Raw genomic sequence first — 22,381 nt, 5'->3', positions numbered from 1 at the left:
TTGGTACAAATTGCCAGTTTCCTGTTTCCAGCCGCTAGCATCGCTACCGCGCTCTGTGTCTCAAAAATAAATCGAGTTTTCATAACTGTATTGGTATCTAACCTATGATCGAAGACTGGTAGAATCAATACAAGACTCTAAAATGTATACGAGTACTGTCACTGATGTTAAAAGTCTACGTTTTATAGTGTCTAGAATTAATCTAAAGCTAAAATAAAGGAAGGGTAACTATTTTCCAGGAGGTTGTGAATTATTCCAAGAGTATAAATACTCTGGAGTATTATGAATGCTCCAGGACGATAATTTGAGAGGAACTTCATAGGAACAGCTGAATATGATACCGGAGAGCTTGAAAATGGCCATGTAGAAGATGTAATTTTAGGAAAATAATTTGCGAATTAGCAGAAGACGTCCTAGGGAGCAACGTTGGAAACGTAGCTTGGAGTATTACCAAAAACGTTTTAAACTTTTAGAGCATAAGATGAGTCTGTACAAGAAGTTTTTGAGTGACAGATAATATGAGAATAAGAAGAAGCTAAGAGAAGTAGAGAAAGCATTAAAAGTACGCATCAAGAAGGTGTAAAAAAAATAATAAAATCCCAAGTTTTAGTTTTACTTGAAGATAGTTGCCTATATTGAAGATTGAAGGTTGCCGCATACAGCAAAAAAAGTATGAGTTTTCACTCCAATTGTGGCTATCTGATATATCAGTCCCTTATCTTCTCTGTTTAAGTTTCAGTTTCGGAAAAACTTGGTAGGCGGAAATTTTCTTTCCAACATGGTCTCTGTTTTAGACCAAAAGTTACTTTTTAAAATTTTACTTATAATACAACCTCTTCTATACCTTGAAGTGCTGGAATACTTTTGAAATCATGCTGGCAAATACATGGATGTAAAAATGAAATTATAGTTTATTAAACTAAATTAAATGCAAATTTGCATTCACCCCATTGGTGCTGGAATCTGGCCATGTGCCATCCTCTAAATGTTTTATCTGGCAGCCCCCTCTATACACGAAGCTACTTAAACCTTTGGAAATGATATTGACAAATGTTTAAATGCACAAAAAAATCATTAAAACTAGTAGCATTGATACACTTTTAAAACGGTATTTATAATTTTGTTAACAAAAAATACAACTTATCAGAGCTAAAAAATTGTAGACTTCAATTCACCCTATTGAAATTTAATTTGGCTATTTTTATTTTATTTTGGGCCATCAAGCAACCATGTTAAAACTGCCCTCGCAAAAAGTCAACTTTTTTTTACCATCTATCTTAGAATGGTTGTCATGATTTTTTGGTCCTCTTATTTTTTTTCGAGGTTGTATATTCCACTCTCGAATATTGTGTGATAAGACATATTTAAATATCAGAAAATGAAAAAAATTCAAGCCATTCAAGTAGAGGTCTCACATCCACAGTTTTGTCTTTCTACATTTTTTCAAATGTGCAAATTTAAACACATTTTACTAAATTAGCCAAAACGTCCAAACGAAAACTTTTTTGATTAGGAACCTTGGAATCATTCATGCTTGGAAACCATGATTTTGTATGCTTTTTCTCTTTGCTTTTTCAAAACTGTGAAGTTTTTAGGGCAGTACCACAATTTCGTCAATGTTACCAGGAGAAATAAAAACAACTTATTTAGTTAAAATAGACCAGGTTTTTTGTCAATTTTTAATTCCTAGATTCGTGGCGCCAGGTATAATTACTTACCTGATTTGCCGCTAGTCTTCTATCATGATTTTTAGATGACTATTGAATCTTCTTTTGAAAGAGTCAACATAGAAACTTTTAGCGATTACTTCCTCAAGAGGGTCATTCCAGATCAGAGTGCAACGTCGGATGAAGCTGTTCTTCAAGTACTCTATTCTCGGCTTGTCAGCCTCAAGATCATGAGACATGACCAATCTCTTCATTCCCAAGTACAATTACACCTAGAAAGAAAAGCTTGACCTTTGTAAACTGTTTCCAGATCTTTAAAGATGTTTATGACTCTGCAATTTATCCCTTAACCAATTCAAAGAATTAAATTCCATTTTCACTGTATTTGGTACTCAAATATATTTCGAACTACTCACTATTACGCGCTGTTTTTTTTCACACAATCTCATAAATTATTCTCAAAAGTTTCTTCCCAGTACAACATCTGTCTGTTGTCACTATTCTAAATATAAAACGTCTAAATTTTAGATATTATAAAGGTTTGTTCGAAATATAAATCGTTGCTTGAAGTATTAGCATGATCCTGCAAAAAAAAGAAGAAAAAGAAAAAAAATTATACGACGAATCTTTATTCAACTATTCGTTAAAGTAGATTGATGCTGCAAAAAAAAATGTGTATCAATTCATCCGTCCAACAAAGGTACAAATGACCAGAATGCTAAATTGAGTTATGTGTGTTGAGTATGTTGGAGCCAAGAAATTGTGTCCCGAGGTGGGGGTATTATCTTCTTGGGAGTATGGGCCCAAGAGAAACTTCATTAAACCATTCACAAATTTGTTTGTGTGTATTTTTGTTACTTTTTTACGAGCCAGGCAGAAATTTTGGCGGCGGAAGTCCTAATTTTGTAGCCCTCCCCCTCTGAATCCTGCCTTGCCTGGAGCAATGCATACTTTTCCCTATTCCGTCAAATAACTAGATTAAAAAGGGGATAATCTCAGTATAAGGCATCATGCGGTGTATATTTGATATCTCGCTTCGTTGCCAGTATTTCATTTCCCAGCTCGCAAAATTTTTATCATTATTAACTTAAAAGTAAAAAAAAAATCTACAAAAGTGTGTTAAGGAAAAGTGAAGACCGATATTAATACCTAAAACCAGCAGCAATAAAGTCATAAGACGAGTGGAGTCTAAAGGGAACAAAGTTATAATCAAACAGTACGTGGTAGCGAACTGTAAGTAAGGAGCGACCCAACTCAATGGTAACCGAAACTCTAAAAAACAGAATTTTGATACATATATATATATATATATATATATATATATATATATATATATATATATATATATATATATATATATATATACATATATATATATATATATATATATATGTATATATATATATATATATATATATATATATATATATATATATATATATATATGTATATATATATATATATATATATATATATATATATATATATATATATATATATATATATATATATATATATATATATATATATATATATATATATATAAAAGAATTGGCTGATTATGCTGATTTCAAATACGAGCCTGAGAAAATTTGACTGATTTTCGAAAAAAAGGGAAACACTCTAAAAAAAACAACAGAATTGTAATGAAAATAACATCATAAGATTCAGCGTATCAGCGAACCCTACTGTACAAGTTTCTAGCTTCTAACTTCAAAAATGTGGATTTTTTTGCCAGAAAAAGATCACGGATGCGTGTTTATTTGTTTGTTCGTTTTTTCCCAAGGGATGATCGTATCGAACCGGTTATTTTGAATATTGGCAGAGCACTCATACTAACTTAAATTAAAAGTTCTAGTGCCTTTTTTGAGTGACCAAAAAGTTGGAGGGCAACTAGGCCCAATCCCACGCCTTTTTTCAAAATTGTCCGATCAAAATTTTAAGATGGCCATTTTGTTCAGAGTGGTTGAAGGGCCAATAACTATGCCTTTAGAGATATCATAACCCCTACAGTAGTTATTATCGTACTTGTTATTGGGAAGGATGCCTACATTTTTCGGATGGGGTAGGGGTGAAATTTTTAGCTGGTGGGATTTTCAATTGAGAGGGCTCTTTACAGGGGGTGAATCTTTCATGTGAAATTTTATATTGGGGGAATTTGCCAAATTCCTATACGAAATTCTTCTTATGTCTTGCTTTCTCTTTGTCGACTCAATTTTACGCGCGGAGATGTTACGGGTAATTGTCCGGGGTAAATTTTCACCAGGATTGAATTGTCTAGAGAATACATCAGTGGGGAGGAGGGATTTTCCCGTAGATAAGACTATTAAAGTAAAAATATGTTTTGCTTCCTGAACCGTTCTTAGGTCTATTCATACCTGAAAACCGCGATTTCCTAAAATTTGTCTTTTTTGAAAATTATGATGTTTTAGAGGTGTATCACGCTTTTTCAGTGTTAACACGTTGAACGTGGTAACAAATAAGTAAAATTCATTAGTTAAATTTGCAAAAACTTTTATTACTACTACTAACAATTCACTGCAGCACCAAGCAGCCTGAGGTCAACACAGCTACGCACACTCCTCTTCCATCCCAACATAATTAAAACCTTCATATTTACACCCTCCCAAGAAGTTTCCATTTCCCTTAAACATTTCCTTACGAAATCCTCCCACCCCAACCATCTTAACCTTTCTCTCATTATTGCCCTAGAAATCAGTATTAAACCAAACTTTTCATACAGTGTACTGTTCGAAATACGGTCAGTCAGTCGGGCAGCTAAGACGATTCGTAGGCAAATTCTCTCGAAAATATTTAGTAAATAAGGACAAGTCAATCAAAATGATCCATATCAACGGGGATAGAATGCAACCCTGCTTAACTCTTGATTCAATACGAAACCAGTTACTAACCTCACTTTCTATCTTAAATGCAACAGCATTATTCTCGTACATAGTTCTAATCACTTTAGTGCATGTGTCAGGTATCAAACAGTTCGTGGTAACGAACTGTAGTAAGGAGCTACCCGGCTCAACAGTAACCGAAACTCAAAAAAACTGATACCAATAGTTACGTCAAAAGAATCGCATTTTAATGCCGATTTTAAATATATAAGTTTCATCAAGATCAGTTATACCCATCAAAAATTATGAGCCTAAGAAAATTTGCCTCATTTCAGAAAATAGGGGGAAACACTCCCTAAAAGTCATACAATCTTAACGAAAATCACACCATCAGATTCAGCGAATCCAGAGAACCTTATTGTAGAAGTTTCAAGCTCCTATCTACAAGTGGAATTTCGCATTTTTTGCCAGAAGATAGATCACGGATGCGTTTCTATTTGTTTTTTTGTTTGTTTTTGTTTTTTTTTTCCAGGGGTGATCGTATCGACTGGGTGGTCCTAGAATATCTCAAGAGGGCTCATTCTAACGGAAATTAAAAGTTCTAATGCCCTTTTTAAGTGACCAAAAATATTGGAGGGCACCTAGGCCCCCTCCCACGCTCATTTTTTCCCCAAAGTCACCGGATCAAAATTCTGAGATAGCCATTTTATTCACCATAGTCGAAAAAACCTAATAACTATGTTTTTAGGGACGACTTACTCCCCCGCAGTCCCCGTGGGAGGGGCTGCAAGTTACAAACTTTGACCTGTGTTTACATATAGTAATGGTTACTGGAAAGTGTACAGACGTTTTCAGGGGGATTTGTTTTGTTTAGGGGGGGATTGAGGGGGGGTTACGTGGGAGGATATTTCCATGGAGAAAATTGTCATGGGGGAAGAGAATTTCAATGAAGGGGGCGCAGGGTTTTCGAGCATCATTTGAAAAAAAAACAATGAAAAAATAAATATGAAAAGTTTTTTCTACTGAAAGTAAGGAGCAGCATTAAAACTTAAAACGAACAAAAAATATTACGCATATGAAGGGTTTACCTCCTCGTTATACCTCACTCTTTACGCTAAAGTTTTTTTTAGTAATATCAACTATTTATTCTACGACCTTTGTGATTCAGAGGCCATTCTCAAAGAATTGGGACAAAATTTAAGCTTTAGGGTAAAGAGCGAGGTATCGACGAGGGTTGAACTCCCTCATACACGCAATAAAAACATACGAATATAGAAGTTCGTTACGTAAATTAATTCGTAAGTTACGTATATTTTTTATCAATGAAAACGTTTGTAAAAAATTAAAAGCTCTAGTTGTTTTTTTTAAGTAAAAATTGGAGGGCAACTAGGCCTCCTCCCTTGCTCCTTTTTTTCAAAATCTTCCGATTAATTGCAATTAATTAATATGCAAATTTCGTTTTAATTATTTATGTGTGGAGAGCGAAGATCAAAACACGCAATAATTCAAAAACGTCCAGGAATTAAATAAAAAAACAAGTTTTTTTAAATGAAAGTAAGGAGCAACATTAAAACTTAAAACGAACAGAAATTACTCCGTATATGAAAGGGGCTTTTCCTCCTCAACGCCTCGCTCTTTACGCTAAAGTTTCTTACTGTTTTAAAGATAGAGTTAAGAGAAAGAGTCAAACTTTAGCGTAAAGAGCGGGGCGTTGAGGAGGAAAAGCCCCTTTCATATACGGAGTAATTTCTGTTTGTTTTAAGTTTTAATGTTGCTCCTTACTTTCATTTAAAATACCATACAAGGGTAAGATCTTCGCTAAAACCGAACTGTTCTACTCTTAAAGCTTTATCTACAGCCTCTCCTAGCTTAAAAAGTATCATCATAATAAGCAATTTGCTAACTAAAGAAACAAGGCTAACGCCTCTATAAATACCACACTCGATCTTATCACCTATCTTACAAAGGGGTTTAATTAGAGGGTTCCTAAAACAGCTATGTGCTTCCCCTTTTTCAAAGATCGTATTTATAATCTTCATGAACTTATTCCTAGCCTCATAACCACCTTATCTAAGGAACTCGTTTACCACACTATCAGCACCTGGGGTCTCATTGTTTTTTAATACTTTTAGCCTTCTCACTAATTATTCCTCGCAAGAAAAAAAAAACTTCGATCACATCCAAAGCATCACAAACTTCTTTATTATTTTCTATGTCTTTTCCTGTATCTATCACGGTTTAGAACATTCTCAAAATGTTCAGTCGATCTCTATTGAAATCTTTCCTTATCACTGATTGTGGTCCCCGCTCCTGTCTTTACCTAAGAATGCTAACAATTCTTGTCCTTAAAAATTCAATCATTGAAAATTTGGTAATTCATGAGGACAACTACACCTTAAATGAAGATCCTCACCTTCGTATGCTATCTGGTGTCAAATGTTTTTAGCTTATTTTCTAATGATTTTTAATCAACGTTTCTTTTGTTGTAATTTGTTTTTTTTTGGGGGGGGGCTTCCTACTGAAATTATGCAACTGGTTGCGTTTAAGAAGTTTTTTGTAAGGTTTTGGAATTGCTGTAATCCCTTGCTAAAATATATACAAGTTTTTTGCAATTGCCAGTTTTTTACTCTTTAAGCAATTTCATATCTTTTCATACTGTATCTTTTCAAAGATAGTTGATTATTGAAGCGAGTCCAATTTCTCACACCGAATTTATACTAAGCTTCAAACTTTCGATTTTCTTTTTTAAGGCTTTTGAATGCTTGTAATCCTTTATTAAAACATATGCAAATCGGGACCCAGAGATCGAATCATGCTGCAGCAATGCACTCCAGGGCCGAAGCAGGGACCTTAGTAGTCAAGAAGCGTCGTTAATCTGATACAAATACAACATATGCAAATATTTTTGTAATTACAAATTTTTTTCACATATGCGTGACAACGTCATTGCAATGCTGCATTGATATATATAAAAATGACGTCACTGACATAATTTTTTTCAAAATTAAGGCTCTGAATAAATCTTCTTAAATTTCTGACCTATCTAGATAGTTTTTTTTATGCGAGAATATCACAGAATATAAATTTTTCCGGAACAATATGGCGCTATTTTCGATAAAAACACATACATACATAAATATACAATTATTGCTCACTTATAAAGATGGTATATATATGGTATATATATTTATATATATTTATATATATTTCTGTCATATATATATATATCAGATGGTATATATATTTCTTATTTGCTTCTCACTTGATTTAGCTGTTTTCAATATTTATAAAGCGTGACTGTTTTCTTAGCTAATGAAATATAAATGTCATGCATAATTTCTTTCTAGAAAACAAAAGCTTTTCCTGGGAAAAGAAAAATGTATGTCTTCACTTCGTGCTATAGCTTTTGGATTTCTAAAGCTTCTTGTTAAATCTCAAAAGTTTCAACTTGGAAAAAGAGTCCAATTTTTGAGTTCCCTTTAAACTGTTACAAAAATCCTTAGGATTCAATCTTAGCTCTTACACTTTGGTCTGAAATTTTGACTTTCTACTTATATTTTTTGACAAAAAGTAATGTTATATGGATGAAACAAAATACTTAATATTAAAATAAAAAACAAATGAAAATAAAATAAAATGGCTGAACAAACGTTACATATATCTCAACCATCATTATTATTAGAAATATATTTTAGATTTCATAATAACTAATATAACTTAATAACTTAAAGAACAAAATAAAACAAAGTGAAAAGAACAGACTGAAAACAGTGAACTTTCGCGAATAAATGGAGCTGATTTAAAAAAAATCGGTCTAGAATAAATTATTTAGCTCCCTTCCTAATAATTCATAATTTAGCTTCTAAAAAACTGGTATGATATAAATCTTCCTAACCTATGACGAACGCAGGACCAAAAAGGCTTTTGATCTCCTTCGAAAATTCTGAATTTCTGGGATTTAATTTTAATTTCAAGCATCCACAGAAATAGGTCAGTTTTCTATAGTATACCTTTGCCATTATGGTACTATATGGATCATTTTTCACTTTCATCATCAATCAATCATCATCAATCATTTTATTAATACTAAAACACTATTACAAAAGTAAAAAAGTTATTCGGTCCAAGAAGCTTTGCTTGTTATGGGCCATACAACAAAATAATAGAGCACTAAAAGAACCATAAATAATACCCCAAATCAAACAATACATGTGAAATAAAGATGAAGAAGAAAAAACACTAGCATACAGTAAAAAAAACAACTGATAGTTATTATAATAATAGAAACAAGTAGAAACCAAGAAAGTAGAGAAACAGGAAACACGAAGTTGACATTAGAACATCAGAAAAAAACCCGAAAAAAACAACAAATAAACAAGGACTTCAAAAGTTAAGGAGATTCCTGAAAACAATTTCAAAAAGAATAGGAGAGAGATATATCAGTTGGGAAAGAATTCCAAAAAGGAGAAAAAATAGGAAAAGAGAAAACAGGAAAAATAAAAACAAAGGAGAGAGAGAGAAATTACTAAACTGGAAGGACCCGACGAAAAATTGCCTTGCAGAAAGAAATAGAGGGACTTCCGGAGGGATGGAGTTCCATAGTAGAATTGATTAATAAACAGGAGACCTCTGGGCTGCTGTAGATGATCGTTTGGGCATAATAAATCTTCGAGAAGAACTACGCAAAAAAGAAGAGCTCCTACCTCAACCTGTCCGTGCAAAAAATTGCTGCAGAGGTGGTGGAATTGTACCTAGAGAAGAAGAATGCGCTGAATAAAGATTACTTTTACCTACAATACGATCCAGCGGAGCTATTCCAGCATCATTATAAAGATCAGAGGAAGGGTAAAGCCGGGGAAAAGAAAAGTAGCCTTCACTGCCCTATTTTTGGCTCTTTGAAGTGAGCAGAGAAGAGATATGTAAGTAATACCCCAGACAGAGCAGCAATAAGAAAGGTAAGGATAAATATAAGCATAATAAAGAGAAACCATAACATCTGGAGGAAGAAATAAATTAACTCGGTGCAACATTGAAGATTGGCGGAGGATGAGGGAACGGGTTTGAGTTATATTCGGTTTAAAAGAAAGAAAACAGTCAAGGTACACACCAAGAAATTTCACCATAGTAGCTTGTGGTATAATATCAAACAGTTCGTGGTAACGAACTGTAGTAAGGAGCGATCCGGCTCAATAGTAACCAAAACTCTAAAAAATTGAATTTTGATATCAATAGCTACATCAAAAGAATCGCATTTTAATGCTGATTTTAAATATATAAGTTTCATCAAGTTTAGTCTTAGCCATCAAAAGTTACGAGCCTGAGAAAATTTGCTTTATTTAGGAAAATAGGGGGAAACACCCCCTAAAAGTCGTAGGATCTTGACGAAAATGAAACCATCAGATTCAGCGTATCAGAGAACCCTACTGTAGAAGCCTAACTGTTTCAAGCTCCTATCTACAAAAATGTGGAATTTTGCATTTTTTGCCCGAAGACAAATCACGGGTGCGTGTTTATTTGTTTGTTTTTTTTTTTTTTTTTTTTTTTTTTTTTCCCAGGGGTCATCGTATCGACCAAGTGGTCCTAGAATGTCGCAAGAGGGCTCATTCTAACGGAAATGAAAAGTTCTAGTGCCCTTTTTAAGTGACCAAAAAAATTGGAGGGCATCTAGGCCCCCTCCCACGCTCATTTTTTTCCCAAAGTCAACGGATCAAAATTTTGAGATAGCCATTTTGTTTAGCATAGTCGAAAATCATAATAACTATGTTTTTGGGGATGACTTACTCCCCCACAGTCCCTGGGGGAGGGGTTGCAAGTTACAAACTTCAACCAGTCTTTACATATAATAATGGTTATTGGAAAGTGTACAGACGTTTTCAGGGGGATTTTTTTGGTTTTGGGGGTAGGGTTGAGGGAGGGGGCTATGTGGGAGGATCTTTCCTTGGAGAAATATGCCATGGGGGAAAAAAATTCAATGAAAAGGGCGCAGGACGAATCTGGTCACGTTAGAAAAAAACGTCAAATTAAGAGCTTAATATACCATGCTGGGTGTTCGGAGCCTCTCTATTATGGAGTATAATTTGAAAATAACACAACTATACGAGCGATAAAACATATATACCACAACCATAACTACTGCTAAGAGATAACACAACTATAAAGCGAAAACAGGTGAAAACTAACGGGAAAATAAACGAACTAAGAGGTGGAAGGGGCCCAGAGAAAAACTATAATCCTTTTTCAATTTTGAGCCTAACTTCCGCAAAGGAGTAATAATGTCAGAAGCCCCGAAATACCGAATTATTTTCTTTTCAAACAGTTCGTGGTAAGGAACTGTAGTAAGGGGCGACCCGGCTCAATAGTAAACGAAACTCTAAAAAACGGAATTTTGATACTAAAAGATACATCAAAAGATTCGAATTTTTACGCTGATTCTAAATATTAAGTTTCAATTAATTTAGTCTTTGTCATCAAAAGTTACGAGCCTGAGAAAATTTGCCCTATTTTGGAAAAAAGGGGGAAACATCCATTAAAAGTCATAGAATCTTAACGAAAATCACACTATCGCATTCGGTATATCAGAGAACTCTATAGCAAAAATTTCAAGCTCCTATCTAAAAAATGTGGAATTTTGTATTTTTTGCCAGAAGACAAATCACGGGTGCGTGTTTATTTATTTGTTTTTTTTTTTTTTTGTTTTTTCCCAGGGGTCATCTTATCGACCAAGTGGTCCTAGGATGTCGCGAGAGGGCTCATTCTAACGGAAAGGAAAAGTTCTAGTGCCCTTTTTAAGTGACCAAAAAATTGGAGGGCAAATAGGCCCCCTCCCATGCTCATTTTTTTCCAAAAGTCAACAGATTAAAATTTTAAGATAGCCATTTTGTTCAGCATAGTCGAAAACCATAATAACTATGTCTTTGGGAATGACTTACTCCCCCACAATCCCTGAGGGAGGGGCTGCAAGTTACAAACTTTGACCAGTGTTTACATATAGTAATGGTTATTGGGAAGTGTACAGACGTTTTCATGGGGATTTTTTGGTTTGGGGGGTGGGGTTGATGGGAGAGGGCTTTGTGGGAGGATCTTTCCTTTGAGGAATATGTCACGGGGGAAGAAAAATTCAATGAAAAGGGCGCAGGATTTTCTAGCATTACTATAAAAAAAACAGTGAAAAAATAAACATGAAAACGTTTTTTCAAATGAAAGTAAGGAATAGCATTGAAATTTAAAACGAACAGAGATTATTACGCATATGAGGGGTTCTAAAAATACTTTAGAATAAAGAGCGATGTATTTAGGAGGAGATAGATACCTCGCTCTTGATGCTAAAATATTTTTAGTGATTTCAACTATTTATTCTACGGCCTTTTTGATTCAGGGGTCATTCTTAAAGAATTGGGACAAAACTTACGATTTAGTGTAAAGAGCGAGGTATTAACGAGGGTACAAACCCCCTCGTACACATAATAAAAATATAAGAATATAAAAGTTTGTTACGTAAGTTAATTCTTAAGTTACGTATATTTTTTACTAATAAAAACGTTCGTTGAATATTAAAAGTTCTAGTAGCCTTTTTAAGTAACCGAAAAATTGGAGGGCAGCAAGGCCTCCTTCCCCACCCCTTATTTCTCAAAATCGTCTGATCAAAACTAAGAGAAAGCCATTTAGCCAAAAAAAATTAATATACTAATTTCATTTCAATAATTTATGTGCGGAGAGCCAAAATCAAACATGCATTAATTCAAAAACGTTCAGAAATTAAATAAAAAAAACTAGTTTTTTTAACTGAAAGTAAGGAGCGACATTAAAACTTAAAACGAACAGAAATTACTCCGTATATGAAATGGGTTGTCCCCTCCGCAGTCCCACGCTCTTTACGCTAAAGTTTTTCATTGTTTTAAAAAGTAGAATTGTGGCAAAGAGTCAAACTTCAGCGTAAAGAGCGAGGGACTGCGGAGGGGACAACCCATTTCATATACGGAGTAATTTCTGTTCGTTTTAAGTTTTAATGTCGCTCCTTACTTTCAGTTAAAAAAACTAGTTTTTTTTATTTAATCGTTCCATAAGTCAGGGTGATTGGCTCCTGCACGTCTCTCATACGGTAAGGGGTCCTGAAATTGATAATAACTCTCTTACGGCACTCTTTTGCACTGTCATTTTCATTTGACTTGGGAAAATTTGCCGCAAGTTTGTCCCCCCCCCCAAAAAAAAAATCGAGATCAGGCCACTGAAGCACACCCTACCCTAAATTTATAACATCTAGTGTAGTGTTAGAGACTCAATTTAGACAATTTCGGTCTTATCACGGTAAGATGCTATATGACGCAGCACGTATGTATTTCTTACACTTGAGGCAAATCAAAATCAACAAAGTGATTAAGGTTTTGTGAAAGTTTTCCCTTTGAGGGCAGCGCCATTTTTAAATGACCATATTCACTGAAATAATATTATCACATCGAAACAGTAGAAATGCACTTAGTTTCGACGGCAAACAGTTTCAGGTGATAAGATGTAATATTAAACTGGAGTGCATAATAAATGTAAAACTCGAAAAAAAGCTTGAGTGATTAGCTACTGGAATATATATACGATGCATAAATTATTTCCAGGAAGCTCAAGCCTTTTTCTTAGGAAAGATGTATGAAATTTCCTTTACCAAGTGGTTCTGATTCCTAGCAATCCCTTCTTTTTTTATCCCCACGAGTAAAAACTTAGGGAAAGGGTGTGGTCTTTGCTCTCCCTTATTATGTAACATATTTTAAAATCTGATCAAGAATTCTCTCTTGACAACTTTCGATTTGGGAATTGACTTTTGTTAAAGTAAGACGATAAGAAATAGAGTGAATGGCAGTGGATGCGATAGAACCATAAGGTATTAAAATAGATTAAAATATTTCTTTTGTTTTTCTCGGTCGTTTTCCATATGCAGGGGGATCAGTGTGTCAATGTATAAAATATAATTGACGTCAATATTGTTATTAAAAATATTTTATTGGCGTAAATTGTTATTATAAGATAAATTAATTATTTATTATGTTATATATATATATATATATATATATATATATATATATATATATATATATATATATATATATATATATATATATATATATATATATATGTGTGAAAAATACTGAAAAATAATGAAAAATACTTATGTTGCTATATTTAGTTTTCTCTGATTATGTTTTTTACAGGTTTTATATGGGAGCTTTTAGGTTGAGCCAAATTAATTTAATTAAACAATTGTAATATAGAATCAGCCCGACCTTCACTGGCAACGCAAAAAATATGCACGCCGTACACTTTATTATTCAAGACTGGTTTTGGACAGTGCAGTGCCTTTGAGAAGGGCGCACGTAATGAGACTCTGATTATCAAGTTGTATTGGGTATTGTCTCAAGCAGTCTCCATGTAATGATGCTACCAAGCATAAAGTTCATCTTCGCCTCTGGTATACACATTAAATAAAAAAAAACAAGTTTTTTTTAACTGAAAGTAAGGAGCAACATTAAAACTTAAAACAAACAAAAATTATTCGGTATATGAAAGGGGCTGTCCCTTCCTCAACGCTTCGCTCTTTACGCTAAAGTTTGATTCTTTCTCACAACTCGACTTTTTAAAACAATAAAAACAGTTCGTTACCACGAACTGTTTGATAATTACTTATTGCGTTTCTTGTGTCTCACTTTAGCTACTTAGATTACCTCCTTTAAATCTTGCTCTGTTTTTTCATTGTTGCTTTCCTCATCCGCTTCGCTTTGTTTCCAATTTTTTTTTTATTGAACTAATACAGGCATTCCTTAGGTAAAACATTGCTTCATGAATGGGCTAAAGTTCGATATGGAGTTTTTGATGAGTTTGGCTTTCCAAATGACAAGATTTATCCAACTTTTTATGAGTCTGAAGAAAGAGACATACACACTGGCTGTAGCAATGAGCCGGTCTTGGGGTAAGTCTTTTCAGTTTTTCTCTGTAATTATAGCCAAAGCATTGGTAAATTAAATAAAGTTGGGATACTTAGTGGTTTGAAACTTCTAAACCATTCCATTAGTTTAAGTGTGGGATTAAACCCAAGTGAAGTCAAATGGTAACTAAGTAAAATGCGCATGGTACACAAACTCTGTAAGCATTAAATTCTAGAGACATTCCCGATTTACAGTTCATTAATTATTTGTAAGACGCAAAATATTTAACGGGAGGTATATAAGTATCCGTATCTTTCTTTTATGTATCAATACATTTGCCTCCCCGTATCTCAAATAACAAATAAACGGAACTAATTGCTGCTCAAATCGAAGCATACGGGAAATTTATGAGAGTAATAACTGGTGCAATAGTGTTGAAAAGAAAAAGCACCACCCTCGTCCAGAATTTGGGGATTTTTAGCCTTTTTTTAGGATTCCTTAAGCTGATGCATACTTACCTATTCAGATACATTAAAATGTAGGAATGGACAAAGAAAGCATAATTTTGTCACTAAGCTAAAATATAGTAGTCTAATTTACATGAGAGGATTTTTAAAATTAACCTAGGTCTATTTTTGCAGACTGAGTTTTCGCTTAAAGTAATTCTTAACAACAAAAAAAAACTGCTGATAAGTTATAAATTACAGACAGATTTTAGATTTAGTCCTATAAGACTGCAGGTTAATTAAAAAAAATATTTGAAATTATTTGAATAAATATTTCAAATATTTGAAATATTTGAATTTTACTATTTTCATGAAGTCACCAGACGCTAAACTGTCAGTGGTGGTGGTAGTTTCTATTGCCCATGTTCACATGTTAAATAGCCGAATATCAAGCTTCTATACATTTTAAATTCTTTTTGGCGGGAGGCTAATAAGTTTTAAATTCTCGAGAAACATTTTTAGTTAGGTATTGGCAAGAACACTAATAGTCTCGTCCTCATTGGTATAGATGGCATTTTTAGTAAAAGAAAAAAGTTAAGAAAATAAATCCATTTTACCAAAAATACTTAGTTTATAGGGTTCAATGTTTCTTAGGCGTACATCACAGATTCGAGATAAAGAAAGATATAAAAAGTGCATGTTGGGTAATAGAGCAGAAGAAACATTTTTTATCTGGCAAACTGCAGCCTTTTTTTTTTTTTTTTTTTTTTTTTTTTTTTTTTTTTTTTTTTTTTTTTTTTTTTGCTCATGAATCGACTTATCGTTTTGAATTTTTGGTAGTTAGTATATCCATTTATTTATAACATTTATTCTTTTCATTACAATTGAAAATGGTAATTGCGTATTATTTTAATTTTGCAGAAAGGTGTGCTAAATAGTGCTTAGTTTGTTGTTTTAGTATACCTTTGGTTGAAATTTTAGTTTTACGGTAGACACATAATTTACGAACTTTCTTTTAGGTAATTCATCAATTTTTTATCAGGCTATATATCCCTAAATATGTTAAATTTACCTAATATTGTAGTATGTGTCCATTGTTGTTCCTAGATGGCAGTGTTCACTTGCATATTGAGAAAATCTAAATAATCAAGATGGGTTTATGTAAAAAAAATGTAAAGGATACGGCATTAGACTTTACAGTCCCTACCGGCGGTTCCAGACATGACACACATTTCATAGCGCATAATTAGACTCCGAGCGTATACAATAGAGCCATAGATAGACTCTGAGCATATACGTCAGAGCCATAGTTTCAGTTTCTACATTGGAAACATTTATCATTGCGCGTGCGCGAAGGTGGGGTCATGAACCTTGTGTGGTTTTGGATATGTGTCAAAATTTTCAATGGGGAGTATAGGAATTTTCGCTACTGTATATTATCTTTACTGTCGTAGTCTAGTTGACTCTAGGCAAGTCAATCGTAGTTCTGACAAGATCTGAACGTCGAGTGTTCGCTTCCTTGTCTTTAAGGCATTTATCGTATTGTCGTGTAAAACTTTTCGAAAAACTTATATGAAATGCAGTCCTTTATAAAAAAATCACCATCTTTATTTAACTGTTAAAAAAAATGAAATGCCCAACTTCCTTAAGTGATACTTATGTTACTTAAGTGACACTACCGTTACTTAAGTGACATTGCTGTTACTTAAGTAACACTAATGTTACTTATGTAACACTGACACTACTCAGTGACAGGAGTTAAATAAAGTCAACTAGGATAAAATTATCAGAGGAGCTGTGACTACGGTGGGTTAAACGTTTGGAGTTGGCTGTAAATAAACAATAGTCAACTAAAGTTAAAGCTCCGAACGCGCTTAATATTTCATATGATGTCAAAACAAAACAACCAACTAAGGATCTAACCAATCACAGGGAATCACCAGGACGACAGGGAATCACAAACGGGAATTGTTTGCATAAGCAAAAGGCGGATCACGAACTGAGAATTACATCTTGAAGGATTCTGCCGATCAATTTTATTTCGCTGGATGTCACTTGATAACTTTCAAAATTGTTTGTAGAGTTGTGAGCTTTCCGTGAAATGAACAAACGGAATTAATTAATTCCTTTGTTAGGTCACGCTATTATTTCCCCCCTTGCAAAAGAGGAAATCTAGTATTCTGGCTAGTTAGGTCCTTTCATTTCAACGAACTATTTGCAAACATCTAGCTTGAATTAATTATGTTCGGAATTAGGAGTTAATTGAGGCTAGTTGAAATGACAAATCTTTGGGGTAATGATCAACTTATAGAACTTGAAGCAGTCTATGGCAATCATCGATTTATTATGGTTGGAAACAAAGAAAATCTAAGTGTTCTGGCATTTAAGCACTGTTACTAGTCATATTTGAGTCATGAAAGGTAAAAAGATTTGAAAATGCCATTTGTAAGGAGCGACCTGGCTCAATAGTAATTGAAACTCTAAAAAAAACAGAATTTTGATAGCAATATATACATCAAAAGAACCGCAGTTTTATTCTGATTTTGAATATATACGTTTCATCAAGTTTAGTAATACCCATCAAAAGTTACGAGCTTGAAAAAATTTGCCTTATTTTTGGAAATGGGGAAACTGCCCCCTAAAAGTCACAGAATCCTAATGAAAATCTTAATGAAAATTGCACCATCACATTCAGCGTATCAAAGAACCCTACTGAAGAGGTTTCAAGCTCCTATCTGCAAAAATGTGGAATTTTGCATTTTTCGCTAGAAGAAAGATCACGGATATGTGTTTATTTGCATTTTTTTTTCCCAGGGGTGATCGTATCGACCCAGTGGTTCTAGAATGTCAATATATGGATCATTCTAACGGAAGTTAAAAGTCCTAGCTCTCTTTTTAAGTGGCAAAAAAATTGGGGGTTGCAACTAGGCCCCCTCCAACACTTATTTTTTCTCCAAGGTCACCGAGTCAAAATGTGAGATAGCCATTTTGTAGAGCATAGCTGAAAACCAAATAAATATGTCTTTGAGGACGACTTAATCCCCAACAGTCCCCGGGGGAAGAGCTGCAAGTTATGAACTTTGTCCATTGTTTACATATAGCATTGGTTATTGACGAAGGATAATGACGTTTTCAGGGGGTATTTTTACTGGTGGTGGGGGGGGGGGTCGGGCTATACATGAGAGGATCTTTCCATGGAGGAATTTATTATGAGGGAAGGTAATTTCCATGAAGGGGGCACTGGGTTTTCCAGCATTACTTAAAACAACAATGAGAAATTGAATAAAAAAAACAAGTTTTTTCACTGAAAGTAAGTAACAACATTAAAACTTAAAACAAAACAAAAATATTACATATGCGAGGGGGATTGTCCCATCCTCAATACTTCGCTCTTTACGCTAAAGTATTTTTGGTAATTTCAAAAGAGCTATTTATTCTTATTAAGCGGCCTTTGGGGTTCAGAGGTCATTCTTAGGGAATTGGAACAAAATTTGAACTTTAGTGTAAAGAGCGAGGTACTGAAGAAGGGGAGAGCCCCCTCATATACATAATAAAAATATTCGAATATTGAAGTTCGTTATATAATCTAACATATAAGTTACGTATATTTATTACTAATAAAAATGTTCGTAAATAAAATTAAAAGTTAGTTCCCTTTTTAAGTAAAAAAAAATTGGAGGGCAACTAGGCCGCCTCCCCTACCCCTTTTTTCTCAAAATCTTCCGATCAAAACTTTGAGAGCGCCATTTAGCCAAAAAAACTAAAATTAATATACAAATTTCGTTTTAATTATTCATGTAAGATGAGCCAAAATCAAAGCTTCATTAATTCAAAAATGTTAAGAAATTAAATTTTAAAAAATAAATGTTTTCAACTGAAAATAAGGAGAAACATTAGAATTAAAAACAAACAGAAATCATTGCGGATATGAGGGGATTCGTCCCCTCCTCAATACCTCACTCTTTACGCTAAATTATTTTTAGTAATTTCAAAAGAGCTATTTATTCTAAATAGACGGCTTTTAAGGTTCAGGGGTCATTCTTAAAGAATTGGAACAAAATTCAAACTTTAGTGTAAAGAATGAGGTATTGAAGAGGGGACGACACCCCCATATACGTAATAAAAATATACGAATATAGAAGTTCGTTACGTAAGTTGATTTTTAAGTTACGTATATTTATTACTAATAAAAACGTTCGTAAATAAAGTGAAAAGTTCTAGTGGCCTTTTTAAGTAACCAACAAAATTGTAGGGCCACTAGGCCCCCTCCTCCATCTCTTTTTTCTTCAAAATCGTTTTATCAAAACTTTGAGAAAGTCATTTAGCCAAAAAAAATTAAAATTAATATGCAAATTTCGTTATATATTTATATATATATATATATATATATATATATATATATATATATATATATATATATATATATATATATATATATATATATATATATATTATACATTTTAACTTTAACCTACTGATAACCAAAATGTAAATAGCAGAGTAACACATATAGAAAAGGAAAGAAAAATTGTAATTTTAAAAGAATTATTAAGACAGTGGAACAGAGGAAATTTATTTTTTTGATATTTTTACTACTTAGCGCGGCAACTTTACTAAATCATCATAATATAGAGTTATACAATATAGCTTATAATTTACTATATCGTTCTTAAAAAGCCAAATCTCCTTCGACAAATCCTCATTTCATGGATATGTTAAGAGGAGGGGATAAGACAGCAAAAGACTAGCAGGTATATTCTTTTCCAGGGGCCAAGGCCAAAACTAAAACAAATTTAAACATATTTTTTTGTCGAATGTGACAAAACTTTGCAGTTCTGCAAACTTAGCAGATCTTCTTTCAAATTCTTCTGAATGTTTCCTGTTTTAAAGTTTTTTTTATTGGTGTAGGCTACTCTCTCACAGGCACCCATGGCATTTTGAGAGAAAACAAACACCTTATTGATTCATAGTACTGTAGTCTACAGACCGCAGTATTGATATTAAATAAAAAAACCCAGTTTTTTTTTAACTGAAAGTAAGGAGCGACATTAAAACTTAAAACGAACAGAAATTACTCCGTATATGAAAGGGGCTGTTCCCTCCTCAACGCCCCGCTCTTTACGCTAAAGTTTGAGTCTTTCTCTCAACTCTACTTTTTAAAAGAGTAAAAAGCTTTAGCGTAAAGAGCGGGACGTTGAGGAGGGAACAGCCCCTTTCATATACGGAGTAATTTCGTAACTTATATATTTAAAATCAGTATTAAAATGCGATTGTTTTGATGTAGCTATTGTTAGAAAAATTCCGTTTTTTAGAGTTTCGGTCACTATTGAACCGGGTCGCTCTTTACTACAGTTCGTTACCACGAACTGTTTTATTAAACAGTAGCGAAAATTCGGTTCAGAAATGGGATAATACAAAGCGCGCAGGAAGGGAACTTTCCCTTTGTGTCACAGCAATAACTTCATTTGCCATCACAGTATCAAACAGTTCGTGGTAACGAACTGTAGTAAGGAGCGACCCGGCTCAATAGTAAACGAAACTCTAAAAAACAGAATTTTGATACATCAAGTAGCTGTATCAGAATTTTGATACAGCTACATCAAAAGAATCGCATTTTAATGCTGATTTTAAATATATAAGTTTCATCAAGATTAGTATTACCCATCAAAAGTTACGAGCCTGAGAATATTTGCCTTATTTAGGAAAATAGGGGGAAACACCCCCTAAAAGTCGTAGGATCTTAACGAAAATGACACCATCAGATTCAGGGTATCAGAGAACCATACTGTAGAAGTTTCAAGCTCCTATCTACAAAAATGTGGAATTTTGTATTTTTTGCCAGAAGACAAATCACGGGTGCGTGTTTATTTGTTTGTTTTTTTTTTTTTTTTTTTTTTTTTTCTTTTCCCCAGGGGTCATCGTATCGACCAAGTGGTCCTATAATGTCGCAAGAGGGCTCATTCTAACGGAAGTGAAAAGTTCTAGTGCCCTTTTTAAGTGACCAAAAAAATTGGAGGGCATCTAGGCCCCCTCCCACGCTCATTTTTTTCCCAAAGTCAACGGATCAACATTTTGAGATAGCCATTTTGTTCAGCATAGTCGAAAAGCATAATAACTATGTCTTTGGGGATGACTTACTCCCCCACAATCCCTGGGGGAGGGGCTGCAAGTTACAAACTTTGACCATTGTTTGCATATAGTAATGGTTATTGGGAAGTGTACAGACGTTTTCAGGGGGATTTTATTTTGTTTGGGGGTGGGGCTGAGGAGAGGGGGCTATGTTGGAGGATCTTTCCTTGGAGGAATCTGTCATAGGGAAAGAAAAATTCAATGACAAGGGCGCAGGATTCTCTAGCATTACTATAAGAAAACAATGAAAAATAAACATGAAAACGTTTTTTCAAATGAAAGGAAGAAGTAGCATTGAAACTTAAAACGAACAGAGATTATTACGCATATGAGGGGTTCTAAAAATACTTTAGCATAAAGAGCGAGGTATTTAGGAGGAGATAAATACCTTGCTCTTTATGCTAAAGTATTTTTAGTAATTTCAACTATTTATTCTAGGCCTTTCTGATTCAGGGGTCATTCTTAAAGAATTGGGACAAAACTTACGATTTAGTGTAAAGAGCAAGGTATTAACGAGGGTACAAACCCCCTCGTATACATAATAAAAATATAAGGTTATGAAAGTTTGTTATGTAAGTTAATTCTTAAGTTACGTATATTTTTTACTAATAAAAACGTTCGTTAAAAATTAAAAGTTCTAGTTGCCTTTTTAAGTAACCGAAAAATTGGAGGGCAACTAGGCCTCCTTCTCCACCCCTTATTTCTCAAAATCGTCTGATCAAAACTAAGAGAAAGCCATTTAGCCAAAAACAGAATTAATATACAAATTTCATTTTAATAGTTTATGTGCGGAGAGCCAAAACCAAACATGCATTAATTCAAAAACGTTCAGAAATTAAATAAAAAAAAACTAATTTTTTTAGCTGAAAGTAAGGAGCGACATTAAAACTTAAAACGAACAGAAATTACTCCGTATATGAAATGAGTTGTCCCCTCCGCAATCCCTCGCTCTTTACGCTAAAGTTTGACTCTGCCACAATTCTACTTTTTAAAACAATTTAAAGCTTTAGCGTAAAGAGCGAGGGATTGCGGAGGGGACAACTCATTTCATATACGGAGTAATTTCTGTTCGTTTTAAGTTTTAATGTCGCTCCTTACTTTCAGCTAAAAAAATTAGTTTTTTTTTATTTAATAAATATATAAGAGTCGTGGAAAAAGGTGTACGACTCGTGCGTCCCGAAAATCTTTGACGGAGAGTATAGGAATTTTCTTTACTTTTTATATATTTATATTGTGCTACAGACTGTGTGAAAGTAAAGATGTTGACTCACCTTTCTGAATTCCAAATAAATTTGGTAGAACAATATTCTTTTCTGCAAATGAAAAAAAACTTCCAAAGTTTGCTGATTTCAGGGTATAAAATGCACTATCGTTATAAACTGTCATTA

General features: G+C 33.7%; 1 protein-coding gene across 3 annotated transcripts in view; it reads left to right on the top strand.

Moving 5' to 3' along the window:
* LOC136037991 (calcium-activated chloride channel regulator 1-like) overlaps positions 1–22,381 on the top strand; it is a 215,792-nt gene that overhangs the window by 95,434 nt on the left and 97,977 nt on the right. For all 3 annotated transcript variants that reach the window (XM_065720918.1, XM_065720910.1, XM_065720900.1), the window contains exon 3: positions 14,318–14,462. In XM_065720918.1, coding sequence (XP_065576990.1) covers positions 14,318–14,462 — 145 coding nt within the window. The remainder of the gene's footprint in view (positions 1–14,317; positions 14,463–22,381) is intronic.

This window comes from Artemia franciscana, chromosome 2 (genome assembly GCF_032884065.1).
Source record: "Artemia franciscana chromosome 2, ASM3288406v1, whole genome shotgun sequence".
Classification (NCBI taxonomy): Eukaryota; Metazoa; Arthropoda; class Branchiopoda; order Anostraca; family Artemiidae; genus Artemia; species Artemia franciscana.
The sequence above is the reverse complement of the archived record's forward strand: the minus strand, read 5'-3'. Positions and strand labels throughout refer to the sequence as shown.